General features: G+C 39.2%; 1 protein-coding gene across 1 annotated transcript in view; it reads left to right on the forward strand.

Annotated features, from left to right (window-relative positions):
• lrp1aa (low density lipoprotein receptor-related protein 1Aa) overlaps positions 1 to 12337 on the forward strand; it is a 239829-nt gene that overhangs the window by 68570 nt on the left and 158922 nt on the right. The window contains exons 4-6 of the mRNA XM_056467699.1: positions 5603 to 5722; positions 6359 to 6487; positions 8778 to 9038. Coding sequence (XP_056323674.1) covers positions 5603 to 5722; positions 6359 to 6487; positions 8778 to 9038 — 510 coding nt within the window. The remainder of the gene's footprint in view (positions 1 to 5602; positions 5723 to 6358; positions 6488 to 8777; positions 9039 to 12337) is intronic.

Raw genomic sequence — 12337 nt, forward strand, 5'->3', positions numbered from 1 at the left:
AATTGGGAAGGCTAAATTGACCCTTCGCTAAGCCCCGCCCTCCTTAGTTACTGTTGCTCCGTGTGCTCAGATTTACCCCCAAGTCCAAACACATGCGCTATAGGGGATTGATGAACTAAATTGGCCGCAGTGTATGAGTGAATGTGAGAGTGTGTGGGTGTTTCCCAGCACTGGGTTGCAGCTGGAAGGGCATCCGCTGCGTAAAACATATGCTGGATAAGTTGGTGGTTCAGTCCACTGTGGCGACCCTGTGACTAAGTGACTAAGCCGAAGGAAAATGAATGATTGAATGTTAGTTTGCTGATGTTGATATGAGAGCTGCTGCTTCTGGTTTTCAGTGTTTTCCCTGCCGATGGCGTTTCTCTCATCTCAGCCTCTCGCAGGTGTATCTGAGGAGAGCACTTGGCTGAAATAACATCAAAAAAGAGTCGCACTTAAAAATGCATGGTGTTTCACGAGTGTGTATAGACTGAGAGAGAAGTGCATATGGTCTGCTGCTTTTCCAGTGTGAAGTTTAACACTTGAACATATCCGTGACCTGAATACTCATCACTGTAGACTCGTGTTTTCTACATTTGGGGTTTTTGTCTGTATATACCGGACTTACAGCTGTCTAACACAGTCAGTGTGCTGAGTAAAGAGATGGTGTTGAAATTATGGATGAACAATGGGAGATAGACCTTGAACAGATGCACAGGTCATCAGTACGTGCAAGGCATGGCCTCATACAATTTAACGTCATACATTGTTTACATGGTCCAGACCAAAACGTAGTAAGGTATTTCCAGAAGTGGACCTGGCATGTGATTGGTGTGGGCTAGAGTTGCCACTATTGGTTTTGCACATGTTTTGGAGCTGCTCAAAATGATCATGTTACTGGGAATATATATTTCTAATATTTTCAACAACATGCCATAACCGATAGATCTGATAGACAGTTCTGATAGATCTGATAGACAGTTCTGATAGATCTGATAGACAGTTCTGATAGATCTGATAGACAGTTCTGATAGATCTGATAGACAGTTCTGATAGATCTGATAGACAGTTCTGATAGATCTGATAGACAGTTCTGATAGATCTGATAGACAGTTCTGATAGATCTGATAGACAGTTCTGATAGATCTGATAGACAGTTCTGATAGATCTGCTAGACAGTTCTGATAGATCTGATAGACAGTTCTGATAGATCTGATAGACAGTTCTGATAGATCTGATAGACAGTTCTTGGCATTACTGATTTTGAGATAGCTAAAAACAATATAGAACAAAACATAGTTCCATTTGTCCATTCGATCCCTATAAGTTAACGTAACACTAAATATTAAGTTGTCATAACTACTTGGCACAATCATTTTTTTACAGCGTAGAGGCTTATTTCCTGTCTATTATTAAAATAATGGCTGTTTATTAAAGCACATATTCTGCATGATCTCATTCTACGTCGCTAATTCTATACCTAAACCCAACTACAAAGGTCATAGTTAATAGTAAGAATCGTACCTCAATATAACCTACATTTCTAGCTACATGTCTTGTTTCATTTATAAATATTTCTTCAATTTTAATATATTTCTAAAGCACAATTAAACACAACTAATACCGACCAACATGCTGTACTGAATAGATTAACAGTAATGAAATTAAAACAAAGCATGATCAAAACTGAATAAAATACACATGAAAGGGAGATTACATATATATATATGTACACTCACTGGCCACTTTATTAGGTACACCTTAGTAGTACCGGGTTGGACCCCATTTCGCCCAAGGAAAGAAAGTAAGAAAGAATAAAAAGAAAGATATAAATAATTAAAAGAGAGAAATAAAGAAAAAATAAATAGAAAGACAAAGAATGAATAAAGAAAAAATAAAGAAATAATAAAAAGACAGAATAAGACAGAAAGAATAAAGAAAGAAAACAGAAATAAGAAAGAAAGAAAGAAAGACAGAATAAAGAAAGAAAGACAGAATAAAGAAAGAAAGAAAGAAAGAAAGAAAGAAAGACAGAATAAAGAAAGAAAAAAGAAAGAAAGAAAGAAAGAAAGAAAGAAAGAAAGAAAGAAAGAAAGAAAGAAAGAAAGAAAGAAAGAAAGAAAGAGAAAGAAGTGTTTCACCCATCAGAGGACTCAAATTTTACACACACTTCACCATCTTGTTGTGAAATGTAAAGTTAAAGCAAAATCCCTGTCAAATTTCCACTCAATCCTCTTAGGGATTATCAGTGAAGAACTCACTGCACACACACACACACACACACACACACGCACACGCACACGCACACACACACACACACACACACACACACACACACACACACACACACACACACACACACACGCACTGCTGGCTTCAACAGTTGTCATTAGTGCTTTGCTAAGCTAGCAGCCACATTGTTTCTCCTTCAGAACATTCTGGGAAGAGTCCTGATGTCAGAAATATGACGTGTGTCGATGATGAACTCAAATACTCCATGTGCAGTCAGCAGAACTGAGCTGGAGCTGAAACGGGGAGGGTTTCGACTAATATTACTGTGTGCTGGTAACCGTTAGCATATTCGCATAGTGTAAGCTGTTGAATCAGTCCATCAGTGTGTGTGTGTTTGCATGTGTGCGTCTGTTCGTGTGGATATACGTGTGTGTGTGTTAATATGGTGTGTCTGTGCTTGTGTGGTGTTGTTTAAAGTGAATCAGTAATATAAATTTCTTTCATCTTTCATATAAGAAAACATGTAGACAGCGCCCTCTAGTGGACTTGATATCTGAAATGTACAACAAAATGTTCCTGCAGCACCAAAATATTGTTGCTAACACTTTAGTTTAGGTCACAATTCATGCAATTAACTTAAATTAGCTCATGACAGACATTTCTCAAAGAGGGAATAGCCCAAATCTTACCTGAGACGGTATGTGGGAGCTCGAGTGCCCAGCAGGCGCGCCGTTTTGATCGATGACTCTCGCTTGTTTATTAATGCCTGTGACAGCGGTGACGTAATTTTGACAGTGGAGTGTCGCTGTTTGATTCGTACTCGTAATCAGGTCTTCGCGTCCGTGATGAAACTGTATTACGTGTTTGTAAAGTACACCCATCGTGAATTTATCAGTCATATACAAACAGACAAAGCAAATGTCGTATCTGTGTCTGTTCTAATCACAGATTTTGGAATTGTGCCCTCTTAAAATTACGAGTACGCTCCGTTTCCCTTTACGATTTTCTAATTAACTTGTGTCAGTAGTGATCTCAAGACTTATTAAGACTTAGAATAATTATTAATAAACAAATCAACCAGAGTAGGTATTACAGAAGAGTACCCTGCTGAAAAATCCAGCTTAAATCAGCCTTGGCTGGTTGGTTGGTTTTAGCTGGTTGACCAGCCTGGTTTTAGAGGGGTTTTGGCCGTTTCCAGACTCGTTTCCAGCCATTTCCAGGCTGGTCTTAGCTGGTAAGGCTGGAAAATGACCAGCTAAATCCAGCTAAAACCAGCCTGACCAGCGGTTTAAGCTGGACATAGCTGGTTTAGGTTGGGCTCTCACCCTGGCTAGTCTGGTTAAGCTGGTTTTAGCTGGTTATTTTCCAGCCTGACCAGCTAAGACCAGGCTGGAAATGGCTGGAAACCAGCCTGGAAATGGCCAAAACCCCTCTAAAACCAGGCTGGTCGACCAGCTAAAACCAGCCAACCAGCCTAGGCTGATTTAAGCTGTTTTTTCAGTAGGGTATTGCACTATACATTTAACTAAATTCCTCAAAGCTACAGGAATAGCTTTCACAACCAAAGAGAATTCTCTACATAAACAATTAAAATTGAATATTGACTTAAAATGATCAAAACACAACATATTACCGTCATCATCCATTAAATGAATTACATTCCAAACTCCTTTGTCGAACCAGTCTTTAAAAAATAAAGATTTCCTCTTATGTAAAATACATAAGTGCCCCAGTAAATGCATTGAGATATGATTTACCTCATATGCAAGTGTTTTTATTAAGAGTGGTAATCCCGAAATAAAGACGTTATTCTCTACACTGTAAAAAATGCTGGGTTCCACACAATCCCTTCATGTCATCCCAATGAAAACCGAATATGTTAACTTAATGACTTTTGCAATTTTAAGTTGATTGAACATAAAACAATTAAGTTGTCTCAAAGAAAACCTCAAGAATTGTGTTGTTTCGACTCATTTTAAATATGTAGTTTAAACAAGCAGCTGGACTATTTTTCTGAGTGTATGTGCAACCGAACGAACGCTGGGGAAAGCAATGTGTTTAATCAAAAAGCAAACTGACGCATCTCCGCGTGTGCGCAGAGAACCCGCGCGCCTCTCGCACGTGCTGCTCTTCTGCCGGTGCGAGTCCCGGTAGTTAACATGCGCGCCAAAAAAGTAGGCTACTTGCTTGTCATGCACCGCTCATGCGTTTTAAAACCGGCGTAATGACCTTTTTAGTTTAGCTAGTCGACAAAACTAAAGTTTAAACAATATGACGGTGATCTTACTAAGCGTGCCTCCTGATAGATTTATTTGTATGAACAAAAAGGAGGGATGAAGAGTCAGGGAGGTAAAGACTTAATAAACCTAATTCTCTGCCATGTGTCAAGTCTGAGACAACAGATCATTTCACAAAACATCATTTTTTCTGTATTTTATTAAATTTTCTACAGAATTTCATTGAAATAAAATTAATATTCATGCAAAAGATTTCTTCAATGACCTTAGCATCGCTCCAGTTGTGTCTAAACAGTGTTTTCCAGTTACATTTAAGATTATTTAGAATAATAATTGTATAATAACAAGAATACTTTTATTTAAAATGAAAATTTATTAAATATATATATATATATATATATATATATATATATATATATATATATATATATATATATATATATATATATATATAATAAATAATATAAATATATTATTATTATTATTTTTCGAAGTGGGGTGGGGGTCGGAGGGGTGCCCCAGTAGAGCTTTATGTCTAGCAACACCCCTGCTTTGTAACCATTTTAACTTAATTACTCCATTTGTTACGCCAAAATCAATAACATTCAACCCCCCCCCCCCCTTCCTCTGTTGACGTTACCAAATCATTTTTTCTAATTAAATGTTGCTTATTGTTCCAAATAAAATCATAATCAACTCTGTTGATTTGTTTAATACATCTTTCTGGTACACCTAGTGAATATGCTGGGTAGATTAATCTTGATATTGCTTCCATTTTTGTTAATAACATTCTCCCAAAAATTGAAATATTAGATGAACTTTAACTAATGGCGGGAACTAGAACAAAGGAGCACATGGGGAAGGTCACATGACGCAAACAAACATACATGGAAGACAGGATCTGACGCATATTATGGTATTTTTATGCTTTAGAAGAGTCAAAAACGGACATACAGCACCTTTATAGTACGCTTTTGCCCTGGATAATGCAGAAAATGGTACAGTGTTTCATCTATTTTTCCTCATCGTATGCGTTGTTTTTGATTTGGGTGTTTTCCTGGTCTCTTCAGTGTGTTGGAGTTGACAGTGTGTGTTGGCTCATGTTTCTGACCTCTGTATATGTGTGTGTGTGTCCTCTGCTCTGATCTCTGCAGAACTGGCGCACAACTGTACTCTCTCCGGCTGTCAGGATGAGTGTGGCGTGACGCGCGGCGGCCCCGTCTGCTTCTGCAAGAGCGGATACGAGATCAGCCAAGATGGAAAGACCTGCAAAGGTCAGCAGCACACACACACACATGCACGCATGCATATATAGACATAGACGCACATGCATAAACACACACAAATACATGCATGCATAAGCACACACATACGCACTCACAAACGTGCATAAACACACAAACATGCATACACATACACACGCATGCACACACCCGCTGGCATACACACACACACACACACACATGCATGTATATACACACATGCATACACACATACGCACAGACATACATGCATGTATGCACACACATGCACACACACACTTGAATGCGTACTCATGCATACACACATACATGCACATGTAGACACAATCATATACACACGTACACACCCACAAATTACACACACACACATGTACATGCACAAACACACACACACGTGCACATATACACACAAGCACATGCACACGCACACACATACATATGTGCACACATTCATGCATACATGCACATAATCACACCATACACACAAACAAGCACACACACATAGGTATGCACACACACCAAAAACACACACACATGTTTTGATAGATGAAATTGAGTTTTAAATATGTGCATTATGTAATAATCACTGAAAATTGTCATTAATTTAGTTGAAAATACTTGTGTGTGTGTGTGTGTGTGTGTGTTCAGATTTTGACGAATGTACGGTGTACGGCACCTGCAGTCAGACGTGCACCAACACAGACGGCTCCTACAGCTGCTCCTGTGTGGAAGGTTATCTCGTCCAGCCAGACAACAGATCCTGCAAGGCCAAGAACGGTGAGACAAACAGGCCAAGATAAGATTAAATAAAATAACCCTTCTCCATTTCCCTGACACACATCAGCAGTTTCATTCATCATGGCTGACTGATCCGCCAGACGCTTTTTTGTTTGGTTTCTAGTCCAAATATCTACAAATTCTTAATGTTAAAAGGACTGTCGTCATAAGCGGGAATACAATTTAATATTCATGATGTCACATCATGGTTATAAAGGTGTCATAACAGTCAGTCAAGTAAAGTGTTACCCATGAAGCTCTTTTGGAAATGATATGCAAAAAGAAAGCCCCGCCCCTACTCAATATTCAGTTTCAGTTGGAAGTGCAAAAAGAAAGCCCCGCCCCTTACTCAATAATCAGTTTCAGTTGGAAGTGCAAACAGAAAGCCCCGCCCCCTACTCAATATGTCATTTCAGTTGGAAGTGCAAACAGAAAGCCCCGCCCCCTACTCAATATGTCATGTCAGTTGGAAGTGCAAAAAAGAAAGCCCCGCCCCTTACTCAATTTCCGTTTATGGAAATACCTCTGCAAATCAGCGTACTGAAATAAAAGTCTCAGCAACTTCTGGTTCAAGCAAATGAATATAAGGGAATGATGCGAAAAAAAGCCCCGCCCCCTACTCAATATTCCGTTTCAGTTGGAAGTGCAAAAAGAAAGCCCCGCCCCTACTCAATATTTATTTTCAGTTGGAAGCGCAAAACGAAAGCCCCGCCCCTACTCAATATTTATTTTCAGTTGGAAGTGGAAAAAGAAAGCCCCGCCCCTACTCAATATTCAGTTTCAGTTAGGAAGTGCAAAAGAAAGCCCCGCCCCTACTCAGTATTCAGTTTCAGTTGGAAGTGCATAAAGAAAGCCCCGCCCCTACTCAATATTTATTTTCAGTTGGAAGTGCAAAAAGAAAGCCCTGCCCCTACTCAATATTCAGCTTCAGTTGGAAGCGCAAAAAAAAGCCCCGCCCCTACTCAATATTCAGTTTCAGTTGAAAGCGCAAAAGAAAGCCCCACCCCTACTCAATATTCAGTTTCAGTTGGAAGCGCAAAAGAAAGCCCCGCCCCTACTCAATATTCAGTTTCAGTTGGAAGCGCAAAAAGAAAGCCCCGCCCCTACTCAATATTCAGTTTCAGTTGGAAGCGCAAAAGAAAGCCCTGCCCCTACTAAATATTCAGTGTAAGTTGGAAATACATCAGCATACTGAAACAAAAGTCTCAGCAACTTCTGGTTCATGCAAATGAATGTAAGGGAATGATGTGCAAAAAGAAAGCCCCACCCCCTACTCAATATTCAGTTTCAATTAAAAGTACCTCAAGATACTGAAATAAAAATCTCAGCAACTTCTGGTTCATGCAAAATAAATGTCAGAATTATGCACAAAAAGAAAGCCCCGCCCCTAATTAGTATTCCGTTTCAGTTGGAAGTGCATAAAGAAAGCCCCGCCCCTACTCAATATTTATTTTCAGTTGGAAGTGGAAAAAGAAAGCCCCGCCCCTACTCAATATTCAGTTTCAGTTGGAAGCTTAAAAAGAAAGCCCCGCCCCTACTCAATAGTCAGTTTCAGTTGAAAGTGCAAAAAGAAAGCCCCGCCCCTACTCAATATTTAGTTTCAATTGAAAGTACCTCAAGATACTGAAATAAAAGTCTCTGCACCTTCTGGTTCATGCAAATAAATGTCAGAGAATGATGCACAAAAAGAAAGCCTTGCCCCTACTTAATATTCCGTTTCAGTTGGAAGTGCATAAAGAAAGCCCCACCCCCTACTCAATATTTATTTTCAGTTGGAAGTTGAAAAAGAAAGCCCCGCCCCTACTCAATATTCAGTTTCAGTTGGAAGCTTAAAAAGAAAGCCCCGCCCCTACTCAATAGTCAGTTTCAGTTGGAAGCTTAAAAAGAAAGCCCCGCCCCTACTCAATATTCAGTTTCAGTTGGAAGCTTAAAAAGAAAGCCCCGCCCCTACTCAATAGTCAGTTTCAGTTGGAAGCGCAAAAAGAAAGCCCCGCCCCTACTGAATATTCAGTATAAGTTGGAAATACATCAACATACTGAAACAAAAGTCTCATTCAAATGAATGTCAGGAATGATGCGCAAAAAGAAAGACCCACCCCCTACTCAATATTCCATTTCAGTTGAAAGTGCAAAAAGAAAGCCCCGCCCTCTACTAAATATTCAGTTTTATTTGAAAACACATCAACATTCTGTAATAAACATCTCAGCAACATCCAGTTCATGCAAACTTTTAAAATCACAGCATGTTTTTTATGTGCCGAGCTCTAACTACACGATTGTGTGTGTGTAGTGCCTGTGGATCGTCTGCCCGTCTTACTGATCGCCAACTCCCAGAACATCCAGATCACGTCTCTGAGCGGCTCCAGCAGCCCTTCACTGCACATCACCACAAAGCAGACCACGGCCATGGACTTCCTGTACACGCAGGAAACCGTCTGCTGGATCAACGTGGGCGACTCTCCGGCGGGAACGCATCTGAAGTGCGCCAAGATCGCAGGACTCAAGAGCTTCAGCGAGGAGAGGACCATCAACATCTCGCTCAGCCTGCACCGTAAGCTCACCTCATATTATCATAGCTGCATATTAATGAGGCAGACCTGAGGAAAGTCATGCTAAATAATGCATATGCTAATTAGTATCGCTGGGAGTCGATTACAAAACAATAAAATAGTGTCCTTTTTACATGATGAAAAAAAGTCTCTGATGTCCCTAGAGTTAGTGGGTGGCTCTGTTGCCGCACAGCAAGAAGGTTGCTGGTTCGAGTCCCGGCTAGGTCAGTTGGCATTTCTGTGTGGAGTTTGCATGTTCTCCCCATGTTGGTGTGGGTTTCCTCCGGGTGCTCCGGTTTCCCTCACAGTCCAAACACATGTGCTATAGGTGAATGGAATGAACTGGCCATACTGTAGGTCAGGAAGGGCATCTGCTGTATTAAACATATGCTGGATGAGTTGGCAGTTCATTCCACTGTGGCAACCCCTGATGAATAAAGGGAGTAAGCCGAAGGAAAATGAATGAATGAATGAATAGTCTAATTTTACAACTGTTGAGTTTTGAATCCTGATCTGGTGGAAGTACTTTTAGCTTAGCTTAGCATAGATCATTGAATCTGATTAGACCATTAGCATTTTGCTAAAATAAAAAAAAGTATTTAAATAATTGTCCTATTTAAATCTTTACAGCAGGCGCAAAGATATTAACATATTAATGATATTAACACAGCGCTTTGGATAACAGATCTGTGGATAAGTTGGCGGTTCATTCCGCTGTGGTGACCCCTGATGAATAAAGGAACTAAGCCGAAGGAAAATGAATGGTCTAATTTCACAACTCCTCTAAAGTTAAACTGTTGAGTTTTACCATTTTTAAATCCTGACCTGGCGGGAGCACTTTTAGCTTAGCTTAGCATAAATCATTGCATCGTATTAGACCATTAGCATTTTGCTAAAGAAAAAAAAGAGTACGAATAGTTGTGCTGTTTAAAGTTTTACAGCAGGCGCAAAGATATTAGCATATTATTGATATTAACCTAGCTAGATAGTTACCTAGCTAGGAACTAATACGCCAGAATGAGAGTATAGTATGTAGAGTATAGCTCAGTGGTTAGCACTGTGGCCTCACAGCAAGATGGTCGCTGATTCGAGTCCCGGCTGGGTCAGTTGGCGTTTCTGTGTGGAGTTTGCATGTTCTCCCCGTGTTGGTGTTGGTTTCCTCCGGGTGCTCCAGATTCCCCTTACAGTCCAAACACATGCGCTATAGGGGAATTGAAAAATCTGGCCATAGTGTATGAGTGTGAATGAGAGTGTATGGGTGTTTCCCAGTACTGGGTTGCAGCTGGAAGGGCATCCGCTGTGTAAAATGTATGCTAGAAGAGCTGACGATTGATTCTACTGTGGCGACTTTGAAATAAAGACTTGGCTGAAGGAAAATGAATGAATGAATGTTCCTGGTACATCGTTTTTTAAATGAGATGCTAATGGTCTAATCTAAATCAATTATTTATGCTAAGCTAAGCTAAAACTGCTTTAAAACTAAGCTGTAAACTCTAAACTCTAAAATTAAGTGTTCCTTTTAGGCAGAAAAAATTGTGAGAAAATATATTAAATAAATAAATAATAAAAATAATAATAAAATAATAAATATTAATAATAATTATATAATTATTATTAAATTATTTGTCATCCCTTTTATATAACTTTTATTTGTTTTGCCTAAAGGCTCAATTAAAATGTATTTTTTGTGACTTAATTTCATATCAGGCTGTTCCACCAATATCTGGTCTTAGCTTTTTAAAGAGATGTGGGCTGTTTATCTTCAGACTAACTCCTCATTTCCACACAGAGGTGTTTATTTGTGCTCATTTTCAGGGAGTTTGAGATTTGCTGTTTTCCTGCCGAGAACGAACAGTGTCTTCCGCTAGTGTTGTTTATGTGTTTTCCTGATTGATGTTTCTCTGAGCTGCGCTGATCAATAATACTGCTTTCCTCCCGTGAGTGTTCATTGAGCACACTGAGAGACTGGTAAACTGCACTTCAGCTGCTTAATGAATAAGATGCCTGTTTTCATGCACCAAAGTGCCCTCAAAAGTGTTTAGGCAATTCACCTTTGGGGTTTTATGAAAGAGACGGAGAGTTGAATGAACGAATGAAAGTAAGACACATTCCGGGAAAGAGATTAAAGGATTTCAGGGAAGTAAAACAAAACAAGTTGAAGCATTTTTGTTTGTTTTTTTGGAAATGATCAGAAAAGCTGAGACTGAAATGTTGCAGGATGAGATGAGCTGTATTACAGGACACACACTGACAACATTTACAGTATAGTGACTGTTAAAAACAGCCTACATTTTTGCTAAATGTGAAATATGTAGCTCCAGGAACGTTTTGTTGTACATTTAAGATGTCAAATCCACCAAAGGGGGGCGCTGTTTACATTTTTCGCATCTGAAATATGCGCAAATATCAACACAAATCGATTAAGTTAACTCAATTGTTTTTTCAAATTTAAGTGAATTAAACATAAAACAATTACGTTGTCTCTCCAAAAAACTCAAGAATTGTGTTGATTCAGCTTATTTAAATCCACCAGAGGGCGCTGTCTACATTTTCTTGCATCTGAAATATGTTGCATACTTATATTGAGTGACTTTAAAATAAATGTAAATTAAAGTTTTTTAGATGTTAGTATCAGTATTGTTTGTTTTTAAGATATCTGTAAGCTAGTGTGCTCCAAAGCATTGGCAATATTTGCATTAAGAAGATATAAAACTGATATAAACATGTAAAGCTTGTAGTGTCACTTCAACCTGAATGGATCAACGATTTAATTGACGTCATCTCATACTTCAGTTTCTCATCAAATCTTAACCAATCAAATGCTCTGTAGTATCTGATATGCCCCGCCCCCTTCAAGAGGCTTCTCATTTGCTTTTCATATGATGCGCTTGAGCTCAACCACTCTCACCGGCAGAGCTGTGATAAAACAAAACGCTATTGGCTGTTTAAAAAAGGGGAGGAGCTACACTATGTCCCAATCTTACGTCATCGAATAAAAATACACACTTCAGAGCACTTCACAGGACCTTTAAATACTGTGTACTTACATTTAATTGAATCATTTGGTGCAATGTTTTTACATTGCACTTATATTTTAAATATTATCTGCATGTAATTGCATTTGTAATTACACTGTTTACACCTTAACCCACCCTTAAACCTACCTAAAACCTCCCTAACCTTACCTGTATCCCACATCAAGAGCAGCAAAAGTGCAGCCTGATCTCACGAGGAAACGTAAGTATTTTACGCTTTGTCAGTTTAGTGGGTAATTGTCCCCCCAAAAAACTCAAGAATTGTG

The sequence above is a fragment of the Danio aesculapii genome, chromosome 11 (genome assembly GCF_903798145.1).
Source record: "Danio aesculapii chromosome 11, fDanAes4.1, whole genome shotgun sequence".
In the NCBI taxonomy this organism is placed as follows: Eukaryota; Metazoa; Chordata; class Actinopteri; order Cypriniformes; family Danionidae; genus Danio; species Danio aesculapii.